This window comes from Mesocricetus auratus, unplaced genomic scaffold (genome assembly GCF_017639785.1).
Source record: "Mesocricetus auratus isolate SY011 unplaced genomic scaffold, BCM_Maur_2.0 Super-Scaffold_100004, whole genome shotgun sequence".
In the NCBI taxonomy this organism is placed as follows: domain Eukaryota; kingdom Metazoa; phylum Chordata; class Mammalia; order Rodentia; family Cricetidae; genus Mesocricetus; species Mesocricetus auratus.
The window spans coordinates 79,941,834-79,967,942 of record NW_024429189.1 but is presented as its reverse complement, the minus strand read 5'-3'; the positions used below and the strand labels follow the sequence as shown (position 1 = coordinate 79,967,942).

Sequence of the window (26,109 nt, the reverse complement as noted above, 5' to 3'; positions counted from 1 at the left end):
TGATGGATGAGTTTTCTGATATGTTCTTGGATCCAATTTGCCAGTATTTTATTGAGTATTTTTGCATCAATGTTCATGAGGGATATTGGTCTGAAGTTCTCTTTCTTAGTTGTGTCTTTGTGTGGCTTGGGTATCAAGATTATTGAAGCATCATAGAAAAGAGTTTGGCAAAGACCCTTCTGCTTCTATTGCATGGAATACTTTGAGGAGAATTGGTATAAGCTGTTCTTTGAATTTCTGGTAGAATTCTGCACTGAGGCCATCTGGCCCTGGGCTTTTTTTTGGTTGGGAGACTTTTGATGACTGCTTCTATTTCCATAGGGGTTATAGGTCTATTTAAATTGCTTATCTATTCTTGATTTAATTTTGGCAGGTGATATCTATCCAGAAAGTTGTCCATTTCCTTTAAATTTTCAAATGTTGTGGAGTACATGTTTTCAAAGTATGACCTGATGACTCTCTGGATTTCTCAGCGTCCATTGTTATGTCCCCCTTTGCATTTCTGATTTTGTTAATTTGCATGTTCACAATCTGAGGTTTGGAGAGTTTGGATAAAGGTTTGTCTATCTTGTTGATTTTCTCAAAGAACCAACTTTCGTTACATTGATTCTTTGTATCGTTTTCCTAGTTTCTGCTTTATTGTGTTCAGCCCTCAATTTGATTATTTTGTGGCTTCTACTCCTCCTGGGTGAGTTTGCTTCTTTTTGTTCTAGAGCTTTAAGTTGTGCTGTTAATTCTCTAGTGTGACTATTCTCCAGTTTCTTCATGTGGGCACTTAGTGCTATGAACTTTTCTCTTAGCACTGCTTTCAAAGTGTCCCATAAATTTGAGTATGTTGTGTCTTTATTCTCATTGAATTCTAGGAAGTCTTTATTTCTTTTCTTATTTCTTCTGTGACCCAGGAGTGGTGCAATTGCGCAATTTCCATGAGTTTGTAGGGTTTCTGCAATTTGTGTTGTTGTGGAATTCTAACTTTAAAGCATGATGGTCTGATAAGATACATGGAGTTATTCCAATTTTTTTGTACCTGTTGTGGTTTGATATGCTGCCAAGTATGTGGGCGATTTTTGAGAAGGTTCCATGTGGCGCTGAGGAGAAGGTATATTCTTTTGTGTTTGGATGGAATGTTCTATAGATGTCAGTCAAACCCAATTGGGTCATAACTTCTATTAGTTCCTTTGTTTCTTTGTTAAGTTTCTGTTTGATAGTCCTGTCTAGTGGTGAGAGTGGAGTGTTGAAACCTCACACTATAAGTGTGTGAGATTTTATGTGTAGTTTGATTTTTAGTAATGTCTCTTTTACAAATGTGGATGCCTTTGTATTTGGGGCATAGATGTTCAGAATTGAGACTTCATCCTGGTGGATTTCTCTTGTGATGAATATGAAATCTCCTTCTTCATCTCTTTTGATTGATTTCAATTTAAAGTCTAGTTTGTTTGATATTAGGATTGCTACCCCTGCTTGTTTCTTGGGTCCATTTTATTGGAAATTCTTTTCCCAACCCTTAACTCTGAGGTAACATCTGTCTATGAAGCTGAGGTGTGTTTCTTGTATGCAGCAGAAGGATGGATTCTGTCTTCGAATCCATTCTGCTAGCCTGTGCCATTTTATGAGCAATTTAAGACCATTAATATTGAGGGATATTAATGCCCTTTGATTGCTCATTCTTGCTTGTTTTGGAATGGCTAATGGTGGTGGAATTGTGTGTGGATTTCTATTCCTTTTCTCTTTTGGCTATTGGTAAAGTGGGATTATCTATCACTTATGTTTGTCTGGTTGTAGCTAACTTCCTTTGATTGGAGTTTTCCTTCTAGAACTTTCTGTAGGGCTGGGTTAGTGGATATGTATTGTTTAAATCTGGTTTTGTCATGAAATATTTTGTTTTCTCCATCTATATTGATTGAAAGCTTTGCTGGGTATAGTAGTCTGGGTTGGCATCCTTGGTCTCTTAATGTTGGTAGAATATCTATGCAGGACCTTCTGGCTTTCAGAGTTTCCATGGAGAAGTCAGGTGTAATTCTTACAGGTTTGCCTTTATATGTTATTTGACCTTTTTCCTTAGATGTTCTAAGTATTCTTTCTTTATTCTGTATGCTTGGGGTCTTGAATATTATGTGGCGAGGGGACTTTTTTTGTGGTCCACTGTATTTGGTGTTCTGTAAGCTTCTTGTACCTTCACTGGCATGTCTTTCTTTAGGTTGAGAAAGTTTTCTTCTATGATTTTGTTGAGTATGTTTTCTGTCCCTTTGAGTTGGGTTTCTTCACTCTCTTCTATACCTATTATTCTTAGGTTTGGTCTTTTCACAGTGTCCCATACTTCCTGGATGGTTTGTGTTAGTGATTTGTTGGACTTAAGATTTTCTTTGGTTGATGAATCTATTTCTCCTAGTCTATCTTCAACACCTGAGATTCTGTCTTCTATCTCTTGTATTCTGTTGGTTATGCTTGCATCTGTAGTAGTACTTGACCATTTCCCCAGTTTTTCTATTTCCAGCATTCCTTCAGACTGTGTTGTTTTTATTGTCTCCATGTCAGCTCTCAACCCTTGCACTGTTTGAATTGTTTCTTGTAATTTTTGTTTTGTGTTTTCTCCCTTTCTTGCATTTGTTGGATTTTTTGGTTTGTTTTTTTTCTTCAATTTCCTTAAGGGAGTTTCTTATATCCTCTTTGAGGGCCTCTATCATTTTCATGAAGGTGTTTTAAAGGTCATTCTCTTCTGCTTCATCTGCACTGGGGTGGTCAGGTCTTGCTGGTGCAGAATCTCTAGACTCTGGTGGTATCATATTTGTTTTTTAGTTGCTGAGTGTGTCCTTATATTGCCTCTTTCCCATCACTTCTTCCAGTGGGTGTAGAAAGAGCCTCTTCCTCTCCTGGTGGGCAGGGAATCAGGGTTCCCTTTTGGTGGGTGCAAGGAAATCCAATATTCTCTGGCCTCTGATCTCTGCTCTCTGTCCTTTGTCCTGAGTGTGGACAGAAGTGGACTGGCTCTCTCTGCAGGCTCGTGGTCACTTGGCCAGCAGTCCGGGGGCAAGTAGACCTGGCTGCAATCCCCAAGTCAGGGGATCCGAGAGAGGGTGAGTGGGAGGGATTTGGGCCAATTATTTTTGCTTCCTGAATATTTTCAATAGTTGTTGACTTTTTAATGTTCAACTCCATATGGAGTGGGTATATGAAGATGTCCTGATTGAGTCATTTCTTTACATATTAGAGTGTTATTTCCCATTGTCAAATACACAATCAATCTCAGCTACACAGAGCACCCATTAGTGGCTTTTGAGGAAGAGGAAGGGAGGGAGGGAGAGATGGAGGGAGGGAGGGAGACAGAGATAATAGTACAATGAATTAGCACTGATATTCTTCAGATCCCTAGTTTCCAAGTTCATCACAATGAATAGAAAAGGAACTGTAGTTTTGATTTTTCATGTTCTGAAGATTCTGAGTTTATATTTGTTACGTACAAAAACTGTCAGTAGTCTTTTAGGTAAACCCGACAGAGCAAAACAAATTCAAATGGCTTATCAGAAACTAGAGTCACACCACGACACTAGAGGGCAGTCTAATGTAATTATGAGGGTGTGTGATTCCAGACTCCCAAGAATCTGGAATAAGCCCGAAATGTTTCAGGGGAAAAATATTTCAAACAAGAATATCCATATAAAATGCAAAAATACAAACACATACATTCTTCTGGCCATGGTTTGTTCATTGATAACATAATTACTCTTCCCTTCTTGATACTGTTTGCCTTGGTTATTTTTAATTCAGGTTTAATCTTGGCTATTGCCTATTGCTATCTGAGGTCATAAATTAACTTTGAATTCAGGTTGAAAGATCATTACATTACATAGTACGAGTTACCATATTTACAATTTATTACCTAAAACTGAAAGATACCATCAACTACTGCAAACACACAGGTACCCCCTCCAAATGCATTCATTCCATAAATTCCCAGTCCCCTCTCTACTGTTACCATAGCCACTGAATTCTCATGATGTAACCCAAATTCCTAACTCTATGCAGAAATCCACTCCTGGTTTATTTTGGGTACTCTTGGAAATAGATTGTTACCTATGCACAGGGCTCTGTGATGCCACTTTTGGCCTTTTACTCTTCTAGTAACACAGTGTGTGTTTCCGTTAACTTCTTTTTGACATCACATGACACTGCTGCCTTCTTCCTAAACAAGAAGAATAACAGAAGTCATTTATCTTAGTTGGTATTGTTCTTTTTAACCTTTTGTTCCAAACTGTTGCAGTGCCAAGTTGGGGGTCTATCTGATTGTCACTGGTGAGATGGCCTTTTCTTGATTACTTCAGCTTTAACTCTATGTATACCAGAGCCCATATTCACCACGAATACTAGCTGCTTCTAGTCCCTTCAGCAGGAAAACATGAAAGCAGCCCTCTCTGCTAAATATGGCTCCTCAAATCAACCCTTCCAAAGTCTAACTACTGGGCAAGCCACCAGTCCTGTGTGACTGAAGGCAATTTCTCAGGCAAGTATCAGTGACAAAGCAGCGTTCAGGGACTTCTGAGTGGAGGAACCTGGGAAGTTGGGGATTATGGCCTTCATCTCTAATAATATCACATGAATACAATCTTTCCAAGGACACAAATCAGATGGCTTCTTCAATCTGTGTGCCGAACTCCTAAGCTATGTATGTGTCATGCTGCAAATACGTAGACATTCAGGCTCGGGTTTTCTTGGATGCAGACTGCAGCCAGGTCTGTCATAAGGCTTTTCCAACAGCCTCGGGAACCTGAGCAAACAAACATGCTGTTGGTCAGTGCTGTGTCATTTCCCAGCTAAGGAGAAAAGCTCCTATCCAAACATTGACAGGACATTCTCGGACTGCAGGGCATGGCCGCTCTTGCACACAGCAGAAAGAAGGTCATCATGGAGGAGAGTTTTCTTCAGTAAAAGAATGGCTCCTTTCTTCCCCATTCTTTCTCTTTTCCTCAACAGTTGGAGGAGAATGGAACGGAAGCAGGAAAAGTGCTTTATGTTTTATCTGTTCACATTCACAGCAGGGACTGTGACCAATAATTGGTCTCTCTAGTGCTTAGCATATTAAATATTAACTATGAAATAAGAACAGAAAGTCCATTTTCCAGCTCGCCTATTCTTTTCAACACAGATGAGTGCTAGGCATTCACTAGTAGCTGTAATAAACATGTTTCCAGGCCTTTCACTGTGCCATGCACCTATACTAATCATGTTTGCATTTTTTGGTTGCATAATTTTCACCACAAAATTTGCAGATATCATCATCATCATCATCATTATTTCCATTTTACAGATGGGAAAACTGAGGCTAGGAGAGCATAAGAAATTTGCTTAGGTTCTCACGTTTGGCAAAGCCACGAGACTGGTTCTGAGTTCACACTTGAAATGATATTCTAGACTAGGCTTGCATAGTACACTGAACTAGGGCATGTGTACAGATGGTGTGACTTTTCCCTCTGTGTCACCAGTTACACATGTATTCTTTGTTTAAGAGGCTCTGCTGTAGAAACAGGTGTGATAACACAGAAATTATAGATACTATGAACTTTGCAACTGCATGGGCCAAGGAAAACCTCCAGGTTCTGCAGATCAGAGTTTGGCTCTGTGTACCACCTGCTAGGCTTGCAAAGAGGTTAAACTTCCTTATAAGCAGCTCCAGCTATATGCCAGGTTCTAACAGAATACACTTTGTAGAGTGGAAGATGAGTGGCTAGCAATATCTACACATACTTTCACCCTTTGTATTATAGGCTCAAGGCCCTGCTGGGCTCTATAGAAGATAAAGAAGGCATATAAAAGATGCCCTTGATTTGCAATTGGACTTTAACAAAGAGATAGGACTCAAGATTTTATTACTACCCTAAGTGATTCCAAGTCCCCAAGGCCAGCTTGTTGTTGATGTCTGCCTGTCAACCCCAGGGACACATCTTAGTTCCTGATGAAGCAAGAGCAGAGTGATATCTGAAATTGATTTGTCATCAGTCATTGGTCCTGAGGCCTCTTAGTCATAAATATGTTTTTGTGTAAACTGTGCTTGATAATGTTTATGACATTAGAAGTAAAAAAGAATAATTTAAAAATATTAACCAACTTTCAAATAACAGTAGCAGACTAATTCCAGATGGCACTTTATTGAAATTTGACTACATTATTCCCCCATTGGTGAGAAATGGTATTGTTTTACATTTTCAAATGTATTGTACACTTATTTATTTGTTTAGTGTGTGTGTATGCATGTGTGCATGTGTGTGTATGTGTACAAATATGGCATACATGTGTATGTCAAAGGCCAATTTATATGATGCGGCTCTCTCCGTCCACTGTGTGGATTCCAAGGATTCATTTCAGGACTCTGGGTCTGGTGAATCATCTTTCCAACTCTCATATATCTTTAATGAATTATTTAATAAAATGGAGCAAGATTTTCGTATCTGTTTCTTCATTTATGATGCCGTGCTATGTTGTTTTAGTTTAAGTTTGTGAAGAATGTATACTGTGTACAGATATCCCTTTTGTAAAGTGGGACTTGGAAGGCTTCCTGAACTTGAAGTTTTCTAGTTTTTTGGATTAGCACAATAAGTTTCATCATGATATTTTTTTCTTAAAAAAACCATTTTGTTGTTGATTTTAATCCACCTTTTTTTGAGGTTCTGGTATTGGGAGCTTGCATGGCTTAATGTCTGCATATGCCTTATCTTGGTAAATATATAGAAAGCCCTTGTCAAATAAGACAGCTACCTGAGCAATAGGCTTCAAGAATCCTCAAAGTACTTGGTTTTCTCTGTGGACCTCATCATTAATGTAATCTTTGACTTAAGACATAGGATTTCCTATTAACCATCCTTTAAACAAACCTGTATTAAGAGACATAAATTCACAAGACTCAGAGACTGAGAAATAACTGTGAATGAAACAGAATGAAATCATTTATTAGCCAGTGGTTCCCTAAGAAGATGGAGAATGAGAACAAGAGACAAGTGTTGATGGTTCAAACAGGCAGAGATATCTGAAGAGGCTATTATCAAGGACCAATTCACCCTGAAGTAGAGAAAGACAGCAAGGTATAAACTTGAGAAAATCCTAGAATTCTCATCTGTGGAAAAAAAAAGATTTTCTTCTGTGTTACTTAATTCTTATTTTTAAATGAAAGCACTCTTCTCTTTGAAACATGGCAAGTCCCAATGACAAAATGATTGGATATCCCTGTCCTTCAGAATTCTAACAGAGATAAGAAGCTGTGAATTCTCAGGGATGTGCACACATATGCATGACACAGAAGGCTACCGCAAGGAACAAACTTAGCAGTTGTGACAAAGGTCAAATCCTTATGCCTGCTGGGTCAAATGTCAGGAAGGACAAATGGGAAACTAAGGCAGTAGATAGGGTTGTAAAGCACATGATTCCTTTTCCACTAGGGTTCAGCTGATTGGACCAGGCCCCACAGAATACCTGGGTAGTCTCCTTTCCAGAAATGTAACTGTAAATTTTAATGAAAACTACAAAATGCCTCCGAGACCCCTGGAGAAGTATAAAACTAACCCTTTCCCACCACTTCGCTTGAATAAGTTTCTCTCCAAAAATTTGTATAAACAAAATTATCTTCAAGCCTAGGAACTTACTAGAAAAATACAGAGCAAGTAGAAGATAGAGAAAAATCTGGTCATGTACAAAGGAAATAGAGGAGAAACATAGGATGGAAGCAGAGACATTGCCACAGGGAGACATGCAAAACTATAAGGGTGATAGAAGAGTGTCAGAGAGAAAGATGACAGTCCCTGGGGCAAGTCACTCTGAACATTGACTTTATAGTAGGAATTAGAGAAGTAAACATTATTTACAACTCTGTTTTTTCCTTCTCTATAGTGTGGGAAGGAGGAGTTATCTGACTCTGCCAGGCAGGCTTAATTGACCTAATTATTAACTCTAAGGAGCAGGTCTCTGGACCAGAACTTCCTATCTCTGTATTCTATGTTAGGTCGCCTTGATTTCTTTCATATTTGTTGCAGAGAACATGTATGGTCCCTTCCCTCTCTGGATCAAGTCGTTATCTATCCTCAAAGTTACACTGAGGGGAGGCGACTTTTGAGATGGTCTCCAGTGATCTCTATCTGCTGGTATTCCTCATGCCCTTTGTGTGTCTTCTCCCTTCAATGTGGGATGTGCCTAATGATGAGCTCCTAATGAGTAAAACACAGCAGGATGATGAGTGCTCATTTTTAATGGAAGCTGTGACTGCCTTGTTAGCACTCTTGACCTATCTGAACCTTCTCACTTGTTAGTGAAGCCAACTGCTAGGCTGCAAGTTGCTCCGAGGGGAGACCCATCTTCACAGAGTTGAAGGCAACAAGGAAATTTAACGCTATGCCTCAGGTAGCTCATTTGTAAAACTGGACCACAACAACAATGGTAACACAGGGCTTCTGTGCTATTAAAGAGCTTGATGCATGCTCAAAACCAGAAAATTACCTGACATACAGTTAACATACAGCTAACCTTAGCTTCTCAGTACTGCTACTTACTATCATCATATCAGGACCATTGAAATTTTCTAGATAGATCACTGAGCTCTTTCTAGAGAAAGCACATTACTGATGGATTATTAATGACAACATTACATCCTATGTTGCCAATCTTAAATTTTCAGTCTTAACTCCCTAAGATATAAACAGCTCTGATAAGAAAAATGGCATGTCTATAGACATAGCTACCCTGACAGTCCAGTGCTTTTCTGATTCTGGAACAATTAAAAAGGTTTCTCAAACTGTGTGAGAAATAAACAACACATGCATTTCCATTTGGTTCTTTTCATCATGAAATGATTTTTCTCAATAGTATTTAGTTCTTAATTTCAGAATTATTTTCTAAAAAATGTAGAAAGGATTGGTTTAGAACACTGAGTGGAAACTGCTTCTACCTAGTCTGTAGTTACTCTAGAATCTTATGGAACCACTCCTTCTATGACTTTTTGTTGGGTTGGAGGCAAGGGGTGTGTGGGAAAGAGTCTGCAACACACAAAGAGCAAGCCAAAAGATCTTTATGGCTCATCTCTCTTTCCTAAGTCACAAACCAAGGCAGCTACTGTTCCATTACTAATACTCTAAGCTCTCTTATTAGGAATGAATAAAAGCTTGAGTGGTGGTTTCACCAATACATCTGGTATAGTAAAGGAAAGCTTCAGGTAGTAAGTATCTTGATTTTTAAAAATATTGCAAAAAGCAAAAGATGGAATGGTAAGTACTAGCTGAATAATATTCCTGGTTTTGTAAATTACAACGATGAATGCAGATCTCAATGAATTTTTCCACTCCTAGAGATCCAAGAACCAAAGTACACCATCTGTTGACCAAGGCAAAGAAGCTGTCACTCAAGTATGTTTCAATATATTCTTTCTTGTCCCTTCTCAATTGTTTCCATATCTTGCAGTAGCTGCTGTAATAGGGGTAGCCAGAAAGATGGTGTCCATAGCTGGGTTGAAAAGAGGAAGATCAAATTGCCTGTAAATATAAGTGCTTTTTCAGGATATAATTTGACTATTTCAGTTTCCAAATAATTTCAAAGAATTCATTTTGTCTGTTTGCTTGAACTGCACATATCATATTGATTTGGTTTGCCTTTGAAATCAGACAGGATAACAATCCCATGTCAGTTGAGAAACCTTATTGATGTTCCTTAACTTTCACTCTCACCTGTAAAGTGGGGTAAAATGCCCAGCTTGCAGGGTTGCCCTTAGCTGTTATGCTGTGAGAACTGAAGTATAGTGTGGGAAGTCAGGGTAGGGGAAGAGAGATTGAAAGCCCTGGCTGACTCTGGAGGAGGTGGTTTAGAATGGGTGGTGTTATCTCTGGAGTAAAGCACTTTGCATATTCTGGGATGGATTGTGTGCCTCAGTCCCAGCCCTCAGACTCTCAGCACTAGCAAACAGCAAATGAATACTGGAAGTTCTTGAGCTCCATCAAGTATCATTGCTTCCATGCTAATTTCTGCCTGTCTGAAAACAAGTAATCTTATAAGGCCAAGATTAATCCTAGTTAGTCACTCATGGAACCTATTTTGCCTGCCTCAGCCAGTGGTAATGCCACTGTTTCAATAACCTTACAATTCCTAGCTGCATCCCATCTTCCTTAATGTACTAAAATTTAGAACTAAGCTTCAGTCTCTCAAGGCAGAAATTGATTTTTTTTGTCTTCAAATGAATTAAATCGTTAATTCCATGAACTGTGTGCCACAGATTCTTTCCAGGGTCCTGGAATTTTGCCAAGGAGACTCAGGGTATTATTATCTGGGACAAGAGGACTGGGCTCTCCATGAAAAGTCCTGTTCATTGCCCCCTACTAGGTTCATTTCTCCACTAGTTTCATTCAGAGCTCCTGTTCTCATGTCCCGTCTTTGAAAGTCAGTGGCAATGAGGACCATGACATATTTATTCACACTGAGTTTCTGAGGACCTCACCATCACTGGGTACTTTCTAGCCCAATTTCCAGTAGCCCAATGGCTTGTTATATTAGCTGGGCAGCCTGGATGTACTAGAGAATTAACACCCCTGGGAGTAGCTTTCACTCATAGACTGCCCAGAGGTACTTTATGAATAGCTCGGCTTCCTCATCTTTCTGTGAGTGATTTAGAGAGACATATTTGTCAACGGTCCCAGAAAGATTAGTTTCTGCTACTCACACCTGTAGTTGGCTTACTAGCTTAGTTACTTCCTTCATTTCCTTCCCTTTACAAGTTCTGGGATCATCTTGCAAAACCTTTGCTTGGGTCTGTCGGTGGGGAAACCAGACAAGACACTTGCTCCTCACCAGACTCTTCTGAGGGCTTTACTAACAGACTCTTGAGTTCTCTGAGCACCACCTCAACATTTTTGAAAGTTTCATTTCCCTTTGCAAATAGGAAAACCAAAGAAAGGGAAGGTTATGTATCTAACCCAAGTCTACAAAACTCATAATTGCTGGTGCTAAGATCCAAAGCATAATGGTCTAAAATGAAGGAACTTTGAAATCTGCTGATGCAGGTAAAGTCTGCCCTTTGGATAAAAATCACAATGTCCTCTAAATCCCTTAGCAAAGCTATTTTTCTTTCATTAACTCCTGAATCTTGCTTTTGTTTTAAATGTTTCAATCCAGATGACTTTGGTTTGTCACTCAAAGGTGACCCTCTATTAGTTTTGCTTCTTTCACTCCAAACTCCATCATGGGGAGTAGAGCAGGAGCAATACAACAAGGGGAAGTAGTGAGTCCTGCTGTATTTCTTCAACAATACGTTATTTCTTCTGGTTCCTATGCCAACATAGCAGGGGAGCTACAGCCTTGGTTCCAGTCATTGTACACTTAGGATGGTAATAAGTATAGAGATGTTGGAAGGAGGAAAAAAACCTGGTTATAAATGGAAAAGGATGATTTAAATTCTGTCTTAAACATTCTGTATTTGAAGAACAAGTGATACATGTAACATATAGCGTGAGGGCTAGAAAAATAAATTTGGTAATTAATTGGACAGTAAACATGTGAACACAGAGGTAACAATGGCTAGTGGAGACAACCTGAATCTAGTGTTCAGAGGATGAAGTGGGGACAGGAAGGGATTCTGAGCTACTCATATCTCATGAGAGGGGGAAATGAGGTCATCAGAAGGAACAGAGAAGGAACAGTCTTTTAAGGAGAAGAACCAGGATAGAGACAGAGAAGGCACTCCAAGATAGGGAGTTGTTTCAGAAAATACTGATTAACAAGACACAAAGACTACAATGGTGAAATGGAAAGTAATTGAATACAATGTACTTCTGACATTTCATATTATGAAGTTATAGACCATAATGCTTTTGTATAAACTAAAAAGAAGTACCCAGAAAAAATCCCTGTGAGTTATATAATTTAATAAATCTATGCTATGCTTTTGTGAAGGCTTTAGGAACCACCTAAAATGCAGTTCCACCAGTCCCTAAATTTGTGAACATGCTGTATTGTGTGTGACAAGCATTCAACTTAAGAGTCCTTAAGATTAACTTCAACCTGGCCTTCCTTCCTTTTGTCATTTGTGTTAGTTTTAAAGAGTAGTCAGGTGACAGGCTCTAGCTAACCACAAAGAGAATCTCGCATACATGTATTTCAAAGATTTTGAGCTTAGTAAATTCACTTAAAACTTCAAGTTTACTTAGGATAGAACGATATTATTTGCAATTAAATATGCACCCAAAGATCTTGTGCATGCTGTGATATCACCCCAAGTTCAGTTACAAAGAAACATGGAAAATAAACACTAAGGAAAGAACTTGGAGACTAGTGACCTAGTCCCAACTTTTATTAATGCAGTCTAATCTTTTACCAATGCAGTTTGCCTAGCAGTGGTGGAACTCACGTTTCGGTAGGTTTTTTTATTTTTTATTTTTTGGTTTTTCGAGACAGGGTTTCTCTGTATTGTTTTGGAGACTGTCCTGGAGCTAGCTCTGTAAACCAGGCTGGCCTCCAGAGATCTGCCTGCCTCTGCCTCCCGAATGCTGGGATTAAAGGCATGTGCCACCAACACCCGGCCGAAACTCACTTTTCTTTTAACTTATAATTAACTAGTTTACTTAGTGTGGGCATACTCATGCTGTGTCATGTGTGTGTGTGGGGGGGAGAGTGGTCAGAGGACACCCTGCAGGAGTTGTTTATTAAATTCCATTACATGGGTTCTGGGGATTAAAATCAAGTTGTCATGCTTGGTGGCATGTACTTTTATCCACCCAGCCATCTCCACAACCCAGGAGCTGACTTTTTATCAGGGTTTCCAAAATTAGTATTGATTGCTGATAATCTAGGTAAGTGTGTGTGTGTGTGTGTGTGTGTGTGTGTGTGTTCACACACAAGTATATGCATGCACGTAGAAAAAGAGATGATATAGGGAGTTATTGTAGGTCACATTTATCTTTTCTCCTGTTTTAGCTTAAAACAACCTATGCTTTTGTAAAATGAAAACAGCCATCACCAGTGAGATTTCAGTGTGCTTAAATGGCAACATAGAAAGCTTACAAACCCATGATATACTGAACATTTTTTTGCTGGTCTGTAGATGCACTAGACCACAATGGTTCTGTCCTCCCAACTTTTGGGCTGTATTTATGCAATGGATAAGAATTTAGAATATCCCATTCTTATTTTAAACTTAGACCAGAGCAACAGGAGCCACTCGGGAGCCCCGCAAGGATCTTGTGTAGAGTCCAGCAACATTCTGCCATGCCTGCTGGCAGCGCTGGTGACATATTGAAAAGGAAATTTCAAAGCATAGCTTGCATCCCAAGACACCGGCACTCTGAATACCAACAGAAAATTATGCATCCTTGTCATGCAGAGAGAAGGAAGATCTGCTTTGTTAAATTGTGCGAGTTATTTTAAAGGAATTTCTGCCTGCTTAAATAAGTTGGAAATGAGGTCTGTTGAGAACACGGTGTAGGGACAGGTTGAACTCAAAGGTTGGCATAGAAAAACTACCATAGCGTCAGAATCAAAGTCATTTACCTACATTTTCATCTACAGAAATGTGGGTCTTGCCCTGACACCTGAAATAGATGACATAAAACTATACTGGTCTCTTTCCCACTGTGTGTCATCCTATTTCGGCAGTAACTATTCAAGCTGCAGTGAGTCAGGGCGGGTTGGTGATGGCAGCAGCTTTAATATATCTGTGCTACAGAGCAGTGGGAAGAATTAAAATGCAGACATTAGAAATCAAAGGCATCCAGGTTAGTGTAAGTGAGACTTATCTGATTAAGTATAGTTCCAGGAGGCATTGGTTTTTAATCCTATCAAGCCCAGGGGTGGAAACCTGAATGGGGAAGATCTGTACTAACAATTCCACCTCCTGGAGGAAGCCATACATTTCAATGTGCCATAGCAACAGAATACATTTCTCATTAAAGATAAAGGCATAATACAGCTCAGAAAAAACGCTCCTAGACACAAACACGAAAGAAACAGTACTGATATACACCATTAACTTGCAGCATATGAGCTCTGCCAGGATATTTTGCTTATTGTGACTGGGAATTATTTTAAGAAGCCAGAAGTTCCTTCTATGTGAGTAAAAACTCATTAAAATCAAATGTCAAGAGAACTTAAAGAAATGCAGGAACACAAACATACCTGCAAGGCAGGCAGTGGAAACCACAGCACAGGAGAAAGGTAGAGACAGACCAGCAAGCTGTCTCTCAGGGCTTTTATATGGAACACTTAAAAAAAGATTTTAAAAATTATTTTTTTTAGTGTTTGTGTGCCAGGGGTGGCATGTGCATGAGAATGCAGCTACCTGCAGAAGCCAGAGGCGTTGGAACCCCTGGAGCTGTAGTTATAGGGAGTTATGAGGCACCTGATGTGAATGCAAATTCAGGTCCTCCAGAACACTGGTGCTCACTGCTGAACCATCTCTCCAGTTCCTATACTGAGCAAAGCATTTTATAACCACCAAGTGATCTGATTTTGCTTAAAGGAACCCAAAGAAGTAGGTATATTCACCTCCATCCCCTGGGAGATGAAGCAGACTCTAAGAATTCAAATCTTTACTCAGAGTCATGCAACTCTTAAATGGTGTTGTTTACCATGGGTCTCAAACCCTCATCTTATGAATGATGTCAATATGAGTGCAGTGCACAACAGCTCGAGTTCTTGTTAATTGCAGGCTGACCCAGCAACACTTGCATACAAACTTTGATAGTGCTGGTAGCTTCAGCTGCTGCTTTAGCAACTTGTCATAGCTGGAGGTTCTCGAGGGTGAAGAAGTTCAATGTATAGCACAGAGAAAGCCTTTGCAAGCATGTTCAGCTCACTCATGTGCCCCCGAAACAGAGTCCCTGTTTTGATTGTCTTAGGAGTGTTGCACCAGAGGGGTGTGTAAACTTTGACCTTTAATATAGTCTTTCTATCTTAAGATATTACAAAAAAAAAAGGAGAGGAAGGGGAGGGAAGGGAAGGGGACAGACAAACAGAAGGAGGAGGAGTTCAGTTTCAGGGAGATACATGTGATCGTAGATCCTTGCCTGTGTTAAGTATTTCAATGTCTGTAGCTCTTCTGGGAGAGAAACAGATATCACCAGAAGAAGAAATGCATTTTCACACACCTATCACCTCATCTAATGAAGAAAAGAACTTTGGAGTTGCTCCTAAGTCAGTAGAGCAAGGATAGATACCAACTTAGCTGCTTATTGTAGATGTCTTAGAAATGAATAATAGTCACTTCTAAACACTAAAAAGTCTGTAAAAATGTGTTTTCCATGCTTCTTCAGGTGTACTTTTAAACTACTTCTCTTCATGAGCTTACAGGTGGCTGAGTTAGTTACTTATCTCTTTGCTGTGGCAGAATGCCTGACACAAACAGCTTGAAGAAGATAGAGTCCATCTTGTCTCACAGTTTGAGGGCACTGTTTATCATGGTGGGGAAGACATGGCAGAAACTTGAGATTCCTGGTCATATTGTGTCGACAGACAAATGGACAGACAGAGACACACTCAGACACAGACAGAAGACAGACAGACAGACAGACCACACACACACACACACACACACACACACACACACACAGCACAGCACAGGAGGCGGGATACCAGTGCTCAGTTCACTTTCTCCTTTTTATTTAGTCTGTCTCCAGATTATGCTATAGTGCTGTCCAATTTCAGGGTAAGTCTTTCCCCCTCTGTTAAAGTTTTCTGGAAACTCCATCATAGACAGAGATGGAAGAATGTTTTCATGGTGAGTCTAAGTCCATTGAAGTTGACAAAGGAAATTAACCATCACAATAGAGATGTCTTCTGTCCTAGCACATGTAGAAGAGATTCATGATTTAAATATCCAAGTCAAAACGCAGGAAGTTTTTTTCCTTTGCTGAATGAAACATAAATATTCAGTCAATATATTGATAGTATTCACAAATATGATTATGTATTAAAAATAACAGTGCTAGCAGAGTCAGCTCCCTCAACTCTACAGTTCTTAAAATTATTGCCTTTCTCCTTTCTCTAAGTGGAACCTGAGTCAGTATAGATCAAAAGCATAAGCATAATTAGCTAGAGAAATGCACTTCAGCAAATAGATGTCTATAGTTAGGGGATGTTTCTAGTGTGCTTTCAGTTGTTGTGATAAATATCATGGCCAAACACAACTTGGAGAGGAAAGGATTTATTTTAACTTGTAGGTTACAGTTGATCAAGGGGAGCCAACTGTGCTGGCTAGTTTTATGTCAACTCCACACAAGCTAGAGTAACATGAGAGAGGGGAGCCTCAATTGAGAAAATGCCTCTAGAAGATCAGGCTGCAGGCAAGGCTGTGGGGCATTTTCTCATAAGTGATTAGTGTGTGTGTAGGCACCATTGTGAGTGGGGTCACCTCTACTCTAGTGGTCCTGGGTTCTGCAAGGAAATATACTGAGCAAGTCACGGGAAAGTAAGCAGCACCCATGTGAGGCTTCTGCAATAGCCCTAGCCTCCAGGTTCCTGCCCTGTTCCTGTTCCTGTGGTGACTCTCTTCAGTGATGAACAGAGATGAGGAAGCTTAAGGCAGATGAACCCTTTCCTCCTCAAGTTGTTTTAGGTCATGGTGTTTCATCACAGCAATAGTAACCCTAGTTAGACATCAATGTAGGACCTTGAAGCAGAGACCATGAAGAAATGATGCCCATGGATTTACCTAGCTTTCTTATACAAGGACCAAGCACTCAAAGATGATACCTCCACAGTGGTCTGGGCCCTCCTCCATTAATTAGCAATCAAGAAAATGTTCCCACAGACTTGACCACAGGCCAATCTGATGGATGCAATTCCTCAACTGAGGTTCCATCTCCCCAGGTGTGTCAAGTTGACAACCAAGATTCGTCATCACAGGAGGTGATGCTGGAATGTCATTGAAAGCAAGTTTAGTGTTATATACAGTTCACTATTGGTCCACATGCGCAAAGAAAAAAAATCAAATGTGATCTCTTAGTTCCTATGCCCTCAAGAATAGTTTTGTTGCTGTATCCAATACTGTCGTCTTTTTGCTAAGTGAACAAAGATTTATGAGGTTTTGGGACAAAGTGAAGGGGCCAGGTCCTTAACTCACAAATAGAATGAAACTAACCAGCCATTTTGGAATAGAATATACAACCCTGTCCCCATTAACACTGTCTGTGTAATTGGCCACCATGTATAATAATGCATAGTGAATGAGATGCTTATTTATATGATATTGGCCATTTTTCACTTGAACACTAAAGTTCTGTTTTTCTTGTTGATAAAACTCACCCAAGAGTCCCTTTTATGTGACAAGTAAGCTGGAGTAAACAAATACAAAAATACCTTATTTCATTAGTCAGTGATATTTTCAGAACTTAATGAACTGTGAGTGTAAAAGGTACAAAGTATTAAAAGTACTAAAATGAAACATTTTATCTGGCCCAATAGGCTGTCCTTCAGCTACAATGGTGTCAGTTGCATAGTCAAATGCGCTTGGCTTCCTTATTGACTTTCATCAATTTTGAACATCCTGGCAGTATCTCATTGTTCTGTGGGTTCTGCTGAAGTTCTAAAGGTGGCTGATCAGTTTCCTGAGGATTTAGAGATCCAAGAGGCCTTGGCCTTTAAAAATGGACTCTTGTCCCCAGTGATGGAGATAAGAAGAATCTTTATCCAAAGATAGGTCATAGAGGTAAGCATGGCCAGCTGGCTCCCAAAATGTAAAATGCCACAATGTATACATGGTATGATTGTTCCAGACAGGCTTTAGAGGAGTTGCTAGATTTAAACCAAGAGTTGCCACTTGACTACATCCGTCCTTAAGGCTCTTTCTTTTAAACATTTCTTTTGCCAGGAAACGTCTTGACCAGCATACAGAAGGGACATCCTGCACCGGAAGTCTTCAGAGGACCCATATGACTGCTCCCAAATCCTAAAGAGCTGCCTATGGCTGGGTGCCTACTAGCCTTCTGGGACCTGTTGTATGTACTTACTCACCTCTGCTCTCCTCAGAGTCGACGGGTCTGGAAGTCTAAAGTGCAGAGTAAGGGTAAGGATGCACAGAAGGAAATGATTCTAATGTCGTCTAACCTCAAAATGGAGGGCAGAATGGGAGCCACCTGAAGCTCCTTGGGACTATTGCTTCTTTATTCAGTGGAGGTGTAGTGTGTCCTATCAGATTTTTTTTTGTATTTTTAAAAGTGTTTATTGCGTTTGTTAGTCGACAATTTCCTACATATGTAATGTGCATTCTGGTTACTGTACCCACTCTTTTGTGCATTCTGATTATTGTACCCCCTTATCAAATTATAGAGTGGTTTTCTGATGCAAGATGAGCTACACAGAGTTACAAACTTTGTTATGAATGAACAGTCATAGCACCTTTCTCTTGCTGGATGAAAAACAAAGGTACATGCCAACAGTCTTCCACGGATGGTGATGGTCAACACCATGTTCTAGGTCTCTCTCTCTCTCTCTCCCTCCCCCCTCTCTGTCTCTCTATCTCTCTGTCTGTCTCTGTCTCTCTGTCTCTGTCTCTGTCTCTGTCTCTGTGTCTGTCTCTGTCTCTCTCTGTCTCTCTCTCTCTCTCTCTCTCTCTCTCTCTCTCTCTCACACACACACACACACACAACCACAAGCAAAGTGGATCAATCTGTCAATCTTGAGGGTTGGTGCCCAATTTGGGGGCGCTGAATCTAAGCAACTGGCCTTTGTGTAAGAGCCATCTTCCCGTCGCGGCGGGGCGCGCGTCTCCACCGAATGTGCTGTGCGGTGCGGTGCGGTGCGGTGCGGGGGAGGCTCCACGGCGCCAGCCCGGGTCCCAGGCTCTGCCCCACACCCGCCTGGCGCGCGCCGCGCTGCGCTGTCCGCGGAGTCCGTGGCTGCCGCGCACTTGGCTGGTGCGAGAGGAGCTAGGGGTGGGCGGGCTGCTCGCCTGGCATTGGCGCTCTGCAGTGCAGTCAAGTGTTAGCCCAGCTCCCTATATGGTCGGGGATTAGCTAGGCGCTGCTGAGGCTGAGCAAGAAGCGGGAGGAGGAGGACGACGAGGAGGAGAAAGAGCAACGGCAGAGTGGCAGTCAGCGCACGCCGCTGCCTGGGGGAAACAGAGGCGCCCGAAGCTGGGGCGCCGCGCACGCCCCGAGAGCCATGGCCGAAGCGGGAGAAGGAGGCGAGGATGAGATCCAGTTTCTGCGGACTGTGAGTCTCGGCGGCCGGGCGAGGCGGCGGGCAGGTGGGGAGGAGCGCGGCGTGGCGAGGAGGGGCTGCGCTGCGCTGCGCCTTGGTGTGGGGCGCGTTCTCCGCACTCGCGGGCTGCAGAGGCGGATCAGCCACCTACCCGCCGGGCGGCGAGGGGCTGCGTGGGAAATGGCACCTTCTCCAGCCTTTCCCCTTTCTCTTTCCGTGCCGCCACCCCTCTCTCTCAGATCTCCCACCCGGGACCGCTCGCTCTTGGGGCAACTCGCTACTTGGTCTGAAACCTTTGATGCCCAAACTTCAAGCTGGGCTTCTCGGGATTGCTCAGACACAGAAGATCAGAGGTGCTCCACGACCGGCCTCCTGTCACCTCCACACTTTACCCGGTCCCTTTCCTCAGGTTCTAGGGGACCGCCAAGAAAGGAGTCAATGGGGCAGCGGTGAGAGTGGGGACCCGGGTCCAGAAACCGATGCCTGCTGTTGGTGACAGTGCTGGGACCGCTCTGAAGGGAATTCACCTAATGCTGTCCCTCTCCTCGCTCTTTGAATCTCTGTCCAGCAACTGCTGCTAAGCCTTCCTTGACTCACTCGCGGGTGTGTGCAAGCTAAGGCTTTTGCTCCAGGCTCCCAAGAACCCTGCAGAATAGGGAAATCCCGTTCTGTGGCTCCGCGTCATCAGGTCCCCTTCTTGGCACTGGAGGGCAATGCTCCATCCCAGATTTTGAGAGCAGGGCAAAGTCTAGTGCAGCTATGTCAGCCTTCTCCTTGAAGAGTTAACACTTCAAGGTGGACGACCACCTTGAAGGGCGAGGGGCACCCAGTTGCTTCCTAGGGCTGATTTCAGCCACGTGACCTTGAACAGCTAGATCACATAATCCTCTCTACCTAGTCTCAGTTTCCTTTTGTGTAAAATGGAAGAAAATGTAACTAGCATTTCCTGGCAGATAAGAATTAAATGAGATTGTGAACGCCATAATATTTTAAACTGTAGAATGCTTTGTAAGTGCTAAGTGATTTTACGCGTGCTATCTAGGTCTGGAGAATTAGAATGAAATTCTTGTCTCCACTGTCCTCTTTAGGAGCGCCCTGCTTCTTTCTGACCTGATCACAGAGGATGACAACCTCCATCTTTTGGAACATTCCCTCCCTATTTGAAGAGTTCCCTTCTAATTATTTTCAACACCCCCTCCCTTCTGTCGTCTGGTTTTTCAAACATGGTTTCTTGGTCAAAGGCTCAGTCCTGGGTCTTGCCTAGGAGATTAGGAAGTACCCACCGCCATCCTAATCCTTCTGAAAGTCCAGACACTCTTCTACTTCTCCCTGGTTTATCTTTACACTACACACAACTATGGCCAGCAAACTGTCTGTTCTTCCCAGAGCCCTGCGGGACCCTTCTGCTCTCCCTCCAACAGGTGTCCTCGGTACTGAACGGCATACAGAGGAGGTGCTTCTAGTTGTGTGCCCTCCTCAGTGCACGCAGGTGGTGGTGTTACTGATCATTATTAGAAACACCTAGGCACTAATAACGGAGGAAATCCCTCTTGGACAGATTGGGGAAACTTGAAGATGTGACTCAAGACTTAAAATTAGAAACCCGGAGACTTTCTTCACGTCTTCATGCAAGCTGCTTTTCTTGGGTTCTGTAACCATCTTCCCAGCCTTACCCCCAATGCCGGACAATGTTGCTGTAGTAGAGAACACCTGTAGCAATGGTTAAGTTTTGTATCACGAGCTTCGTGGAGTTCAGAGCACATGGACCCCCTTTAAAGCAATCTAGAGACCCTGTGAGGTTCAGGCACCCTGGTAAAGAACCCTGTTGCAGAGTACTTAATATCCACACAGCTCAGAGGGAGAACTAAGGTCACCATGGGGGTGAATGGCGCTAAGTGTGACAAAATCAGTTCTTTCTTCACTGTAATCATTGGAAGTATTGGTTTAGGCGTGTTCTTAGTTCTTCATCCCACAGAATAGCTTACAATTCTCATCTTATTCCTACTTGGAACAGAGAGAGGTACAGGAAATCAAATGACTTGCCTGGGGTTGCCCAGAAAGTTACTGGTAACAGTCATTATGTAATATTAAGTTTAAACTCCCAATGGAGCTGTGAGGCTTGCTCCAGAGGTTTAAACATGAGGAGTCCACGCAGATGAAAACCTGCAGTTTTCTCAGTTTGACTCTGTCCCTCATTAGCCATGAATTAGATGAAACAATTTATTGGAACTCAGGAATCATAAGCTCGATCTCTGCACAATAATTTGACATTATCTTTCTGTTTTTCAGAGAGACAAGAATCACTATGCTATTCTATCAGGGTCAAATTTTCACCTTCCAATACACCTGTGCAGTACAAGGCGTTTCACTTTGAACTCACCTGCTCACTTCTACATTAGCATTTTTTCTTCCTCACAATCACAATCTTCTAAAGCATGTTGGCCATGTGTCACTCACCTTAGCATTGTTTTGGACCAGAGGTGACTATTTGACAATGAAACAGAATCATCCTTTTGCAGCTGTGAACTTTACAGGATTGCTGTTTCAGAGAGCAGAGGCTTTTACATTTACTTTAAAAATAAACCATGTACTAGCATTGTGCCATAGGCCCTAATCAAATTGTGGGTGATTATGATGTCATGTGGATTACACTAGTGGCAACAGGGAAAGTAGCTAGAATTATTGATGGCATGAAATGAGCTAGAAGGCAGCCTAGGTGTGCTTGTTGTGGCTTTAGATACTTTTGAATTGGTGTTGTTGTTAATATCATTATTAGAACCATCTAGGCACTGATAACTGAGGAAATCCCCCATGGACAGATTGGGGCGACTTAAAAATGTGACTCAAGGTTCTAAGGTTAAGGGTATTTGAAATCCACTGTTTCTTAAGTAAGTGCAGGTCTACAACAAAGGGTTTGGAAGGTGCGATGAAACTTCATAAAGTCTGAAGACACTAGAAGCTGTGTCTATTATGTTGAGAGGCAGGAAGAAGAATCGTCTTCTTCTTAAGGCTAGAATTTTCTCTCCCACTAATGTTGGCATTGGCATTCTCCTCCCTTCCAATTGCGCTTGCTGACGTAGCCAGTGCCACTGACGTGGCTCTAAAGCTGCTCAGAAGCAGATAAACCTGCCAGCCACTGATACGAAAACGAGAAGTTGTGGGGAGAAGAGTGACAATTACCCTGTCTTCAGACAGTTGGCAGAGTGGCTGGCTTCAAGAGTGCCAGGGAGATGCTGTTTTCCCCTAGACTACAGTAGCCATTTACAATTACAACAAGGCTCTGAGCCATCACCTGCTGTTTTTAACCTCTCCTTGTTAACTTCATTCTATCATACAGGGAATTAAAGCAAAGCTTGGGGTAAGGTAGGCGTCCATATCTATTAAAGCTTGGTCACAGGCTGCTGAGCTGAGCCGCATCTAAGTTGTTCTCCTTTGGCCCTGAGCTGCACTTGAACATGGAAAGGTATTTGAACTGAAGGTCAAGGACTGCTCCCATCCAACCATGGTGCTTCAGACACATCCTTGCATTAGATTTCTACCACTGATGTGAATTCTGCCCCAGTGAAACTCATGGCCCCTGGCTGGAGTGCTGGTGAACATTCATCTGTTGGCTTGTGGCTTCTAGCTTGCTTCTCTTTGTAGGCATTGTGTGTTTACTTCCCAGCTCATAAAGTCAGATACTTTTACTCAGGATGCCAATAGGAAAGATGTTAAAAACAGTCTTCTAGTGCAAGAGAGAAGACTAGAGACAGTACTGAAGGCAGACCCTAGACGCCCAGGTATGGACTGCTGCTGGGCTGACCAGGGGTTCTACTGCTGCATGAGGGTAGATATTAAAATTGGCCTCCAAGGTCACTACAGGGCTTTCCACCTTCACAGTCTCTTTCTTGACAGTTTCTCAGAATTGGTTTGATTCTGTACCAGTGGACTAGTGTACACAATATTCTTTTCCCTGTGAAATGCCTCTAATGGGTGTGAGCAGGAAGCAAGGTCCTTTCTCCCAAGTAACCAAGTTGAGCTGGGAAAACTGCTTTTGCATTAGAGCATTGTGACTCTTATCTTGCTGTAACCCAAATGCTCATGACCAGGGTTGACCAGAGTTTTTAGCTTCTGTGTCTTTGAAAGAGAATGATGATGACTGCAAGCTTGGGAATGTTTAGCATGAGATGCAGCCCATTACAAAAATTGAGACCATAGAAGAAGCCAGTCTGCAATTGAGGGGTGCATGACTAATGCCCTCATTTAATTTTTAAAGACAATATTAAGGAAAGATGAGGGCACTTAAGGGAAATGTTTTTTTTCCTAGCAAAACTTTAAGTTTATTCCTAACATTCATGTAATGTACACTGAGTATACTTCTTTAGCTCTTTTGGGCTGTTCTGAAGTGGGGGGAATGTTGAAATGGAAATGAGTGGGAGAAATTTACCTGGAGAGCAAAATATTCTAATGCTTATTTTTTAAAAGTTGGTATTTGAATAGATTTATATCCATATTTGCCTCTTTGATTGCTGTATGATTATTTATTTTACTTTATCCCCTGGCTTTCCCTTTGTATTGCTATTTAAAGAATTTTACATTTACTGACCCCATGATTTTTCCTGATGCACCCTTTTCATCCTCTTACCCTCTCTGTGTCAATTGAGGAGGCCCCTGTCTTCAGGATGCTCTACTATAGCTCCTTTTCCTCAATTTCATGCCAAGATAAACCTTTCTAAATTAGCTCTATTCATAAAGATACCCTCAATATAAAATTTATCCAGTAGGAGCAGAAGGCTGTAATAAAAAATTGAACTTAGAGGAATTTTTATTTTTTATATTAGCTCATTTGTGACCTTGAATGAGTCATTTAAGAAAACTGAGTATTTTTGTTTGTTTGTTTCACACTCTATGGAGAATCTGCCTTACTAGGAGAGTCATGAAAGGCAACAGTAATTCCAAAAATACTCCCAATGACAAAAGCAGGCACATTTCATAGGGCACTGTCATTGTGTCTGTCCTCCAACAGGAAATCAGTCCTTCATGCGATTGGCTCTTGATGGAAAAATACCAGGGTGATTCCCCATCTCTCTTCCGTGTTCTTTGCCTTCAACCCATCCAGAGTGGATGTCACCCTGATACTTCTTTGTGATCATTTGACTATAATGAACCTCAGCTTCTTTCAAGCTGTCTCTTTAGAGAATATGAAAATCAAGTTATGACACACATAACCAGGTAGGCTCCTGGGAACCCAGCTGCCTAGCCAAATACTCAGGTGTTTATTGTCCTCTCAGAACATCACCAAAGTTGCAGGTGTCACTAGTATTTTTAATATTTAACACCACAGCTCTTATTTGCAAAACTTTCCTTCCCATTCCCCCTCCACTCTCTTTTAAAGTTCATTATTCCTTTCTCTCAGAGACTAGCTTTCCTTTAAAACAGTATAGGTTTCCCACCGAGGGCCTTTGCTCTTTCTCTTATCTGTTATTTGCTTGAGGATTAGGGCTTTTTGCAAAAAATCACTTTGGAAGCAGTTGCAAATAGATGCCATTGTGATGGGGAGTCCAACCCAGTTAGGACTAAGACTGTAGGGTGAACATTCTCCTCAGGGGGCCTTGTTGGTCTTGCAGGTGTTAGGTTGATATCCTCACAGAGATCCTCTGGTTTGAGGTATTTTAGGGACACACTTCCAGCCACTGCAGTTTGCCTTGGTTCAGTGAGTTTTGCCCTCACAGCATCTCGTCAGTTCAGAAAGAGAGAAGAAAAAGTGCTGGCACCTTACCCCAGATCCTGCTACAGGGATGAGCCGGCTGAGCTGCCAAGTTTTTTTTTTCCTTCTTCTTCTTCTCCTCCCTTGTGTCATTCCTGATTCTGGGTTGTTAGAAAACAAAATCCAGATTGGTGTGAGACTGATGATCCAGTATTTCAAAGAGCCACACCCCTCACACTACTTCCTTTCTGTATCTCAGGGAGCTATTCCCTCCCCCCTTTCCTTTTTCTGTATCCCTGGACAGTAAATCCTCCATTGACTTAGGGTGACCATTGCATTGGCATGTCTCCTTGGGATTAGCTATCATTTCATTCAATGCCCAAGAAAAAGAAAACATTCCATCCTAAAATCAGATTACAGTGATATTCAGAAACTACACTTTTCTCTGGGTGGTAGTTGCTGGCTTCTGTGTATTTTAAAGTACAAAGGAAGCAAGAAGGAACTCTGGAGGCAGAGCTACAGCTGGCAGTACTCTCCATCAATACTTTCCCTACCGAGTCAGTTCATGTTATAAGAAGGAGCCAGTGTGGTGATCACAACAGAGCAGCTGTAATGAAATCTGGGAATGAAAGTGTAGGCTGGCTTCAGTGTCAACATGACCCACGCACAAGGTATCTCTCTTCTTTGTTTACCTTTGGGGCAAGGCATTGTCTCAAGACATTTTTTCTATCAAGAAAACTGAACTGTGAAATGGTTAGTTCAGCAGGTACCACTAATGATTAGCATCATTAACAGCCAAACAAAGCAAGTTCCCAAAGGAGTAGTAGTTGCACTGGAGGACTGCATGCAGGAGCACTGCTGAGAGGGGCAGGTGTGGGTGGGAGCAGCACTGGCTCCGGTGGGGGTGTGGTGGGATGGGGCGTGGCAACCCTGAGTGGGATCTGAAGAGTCTAGGTACAGGAATCTGGGCTGCACGTGTTTGGGTGAGTGGCATATTTCTTTCAAACTTTGAGCAGAGTGTAAAGGAAGCCTCAGCTAACAGGGTGAGCAAGAACCGTCCAGCCTCACTCAGGCATTAGGAAGACCAATCTTTATAGTGAGGATTGAAGCTAATATATATTGTAGTTGTTTTTTTTTTGAGACTTATTCTTACTTATGAATGCCTGGCCTTTGCTTGGCTTATTTCTAGCCAACTTTTCTTAACTTAAATTGTCCTGTCTACCTTTTGCCTCTGGGCTTTTACCTTTTTCTATTCTACATATCTTTCTTTACTC

At 41.8% G+C, this 26,109-nt stretch overlaps 1 protein-coding gene across 4 annotated transcripts in view; it reads left to right on the top strand.

Annotated features, from left to right (window-relative positions):
* The first annotated feature begins 18,851 nt into the window (after window positions 1–18,851).
* Ryr3 (ryanodine receptor 3) overlaps window positions 18,852–26,109 on the top strand; it is a 527,473-nt gene continuing 520,215 nt past the window's right edge. For all 4 annotated transcript variants that reach the window (XR_005877312.1, XM_040746007.1, XM_040746008.1 and 1 more), the window contains exon 1: window positions 18,852–19,161. Coding sequence is in view for 3 of the 4 variants with exons in the window: in XM_040746007.1 (XP_040601941.1) it covers window positions 19,111–19,161 (51 nt within the window). In the remaining variant the exon portion in view is untranslated. The remainder of the gene's footprint in view (window positions 19,162–26,109) is intronic.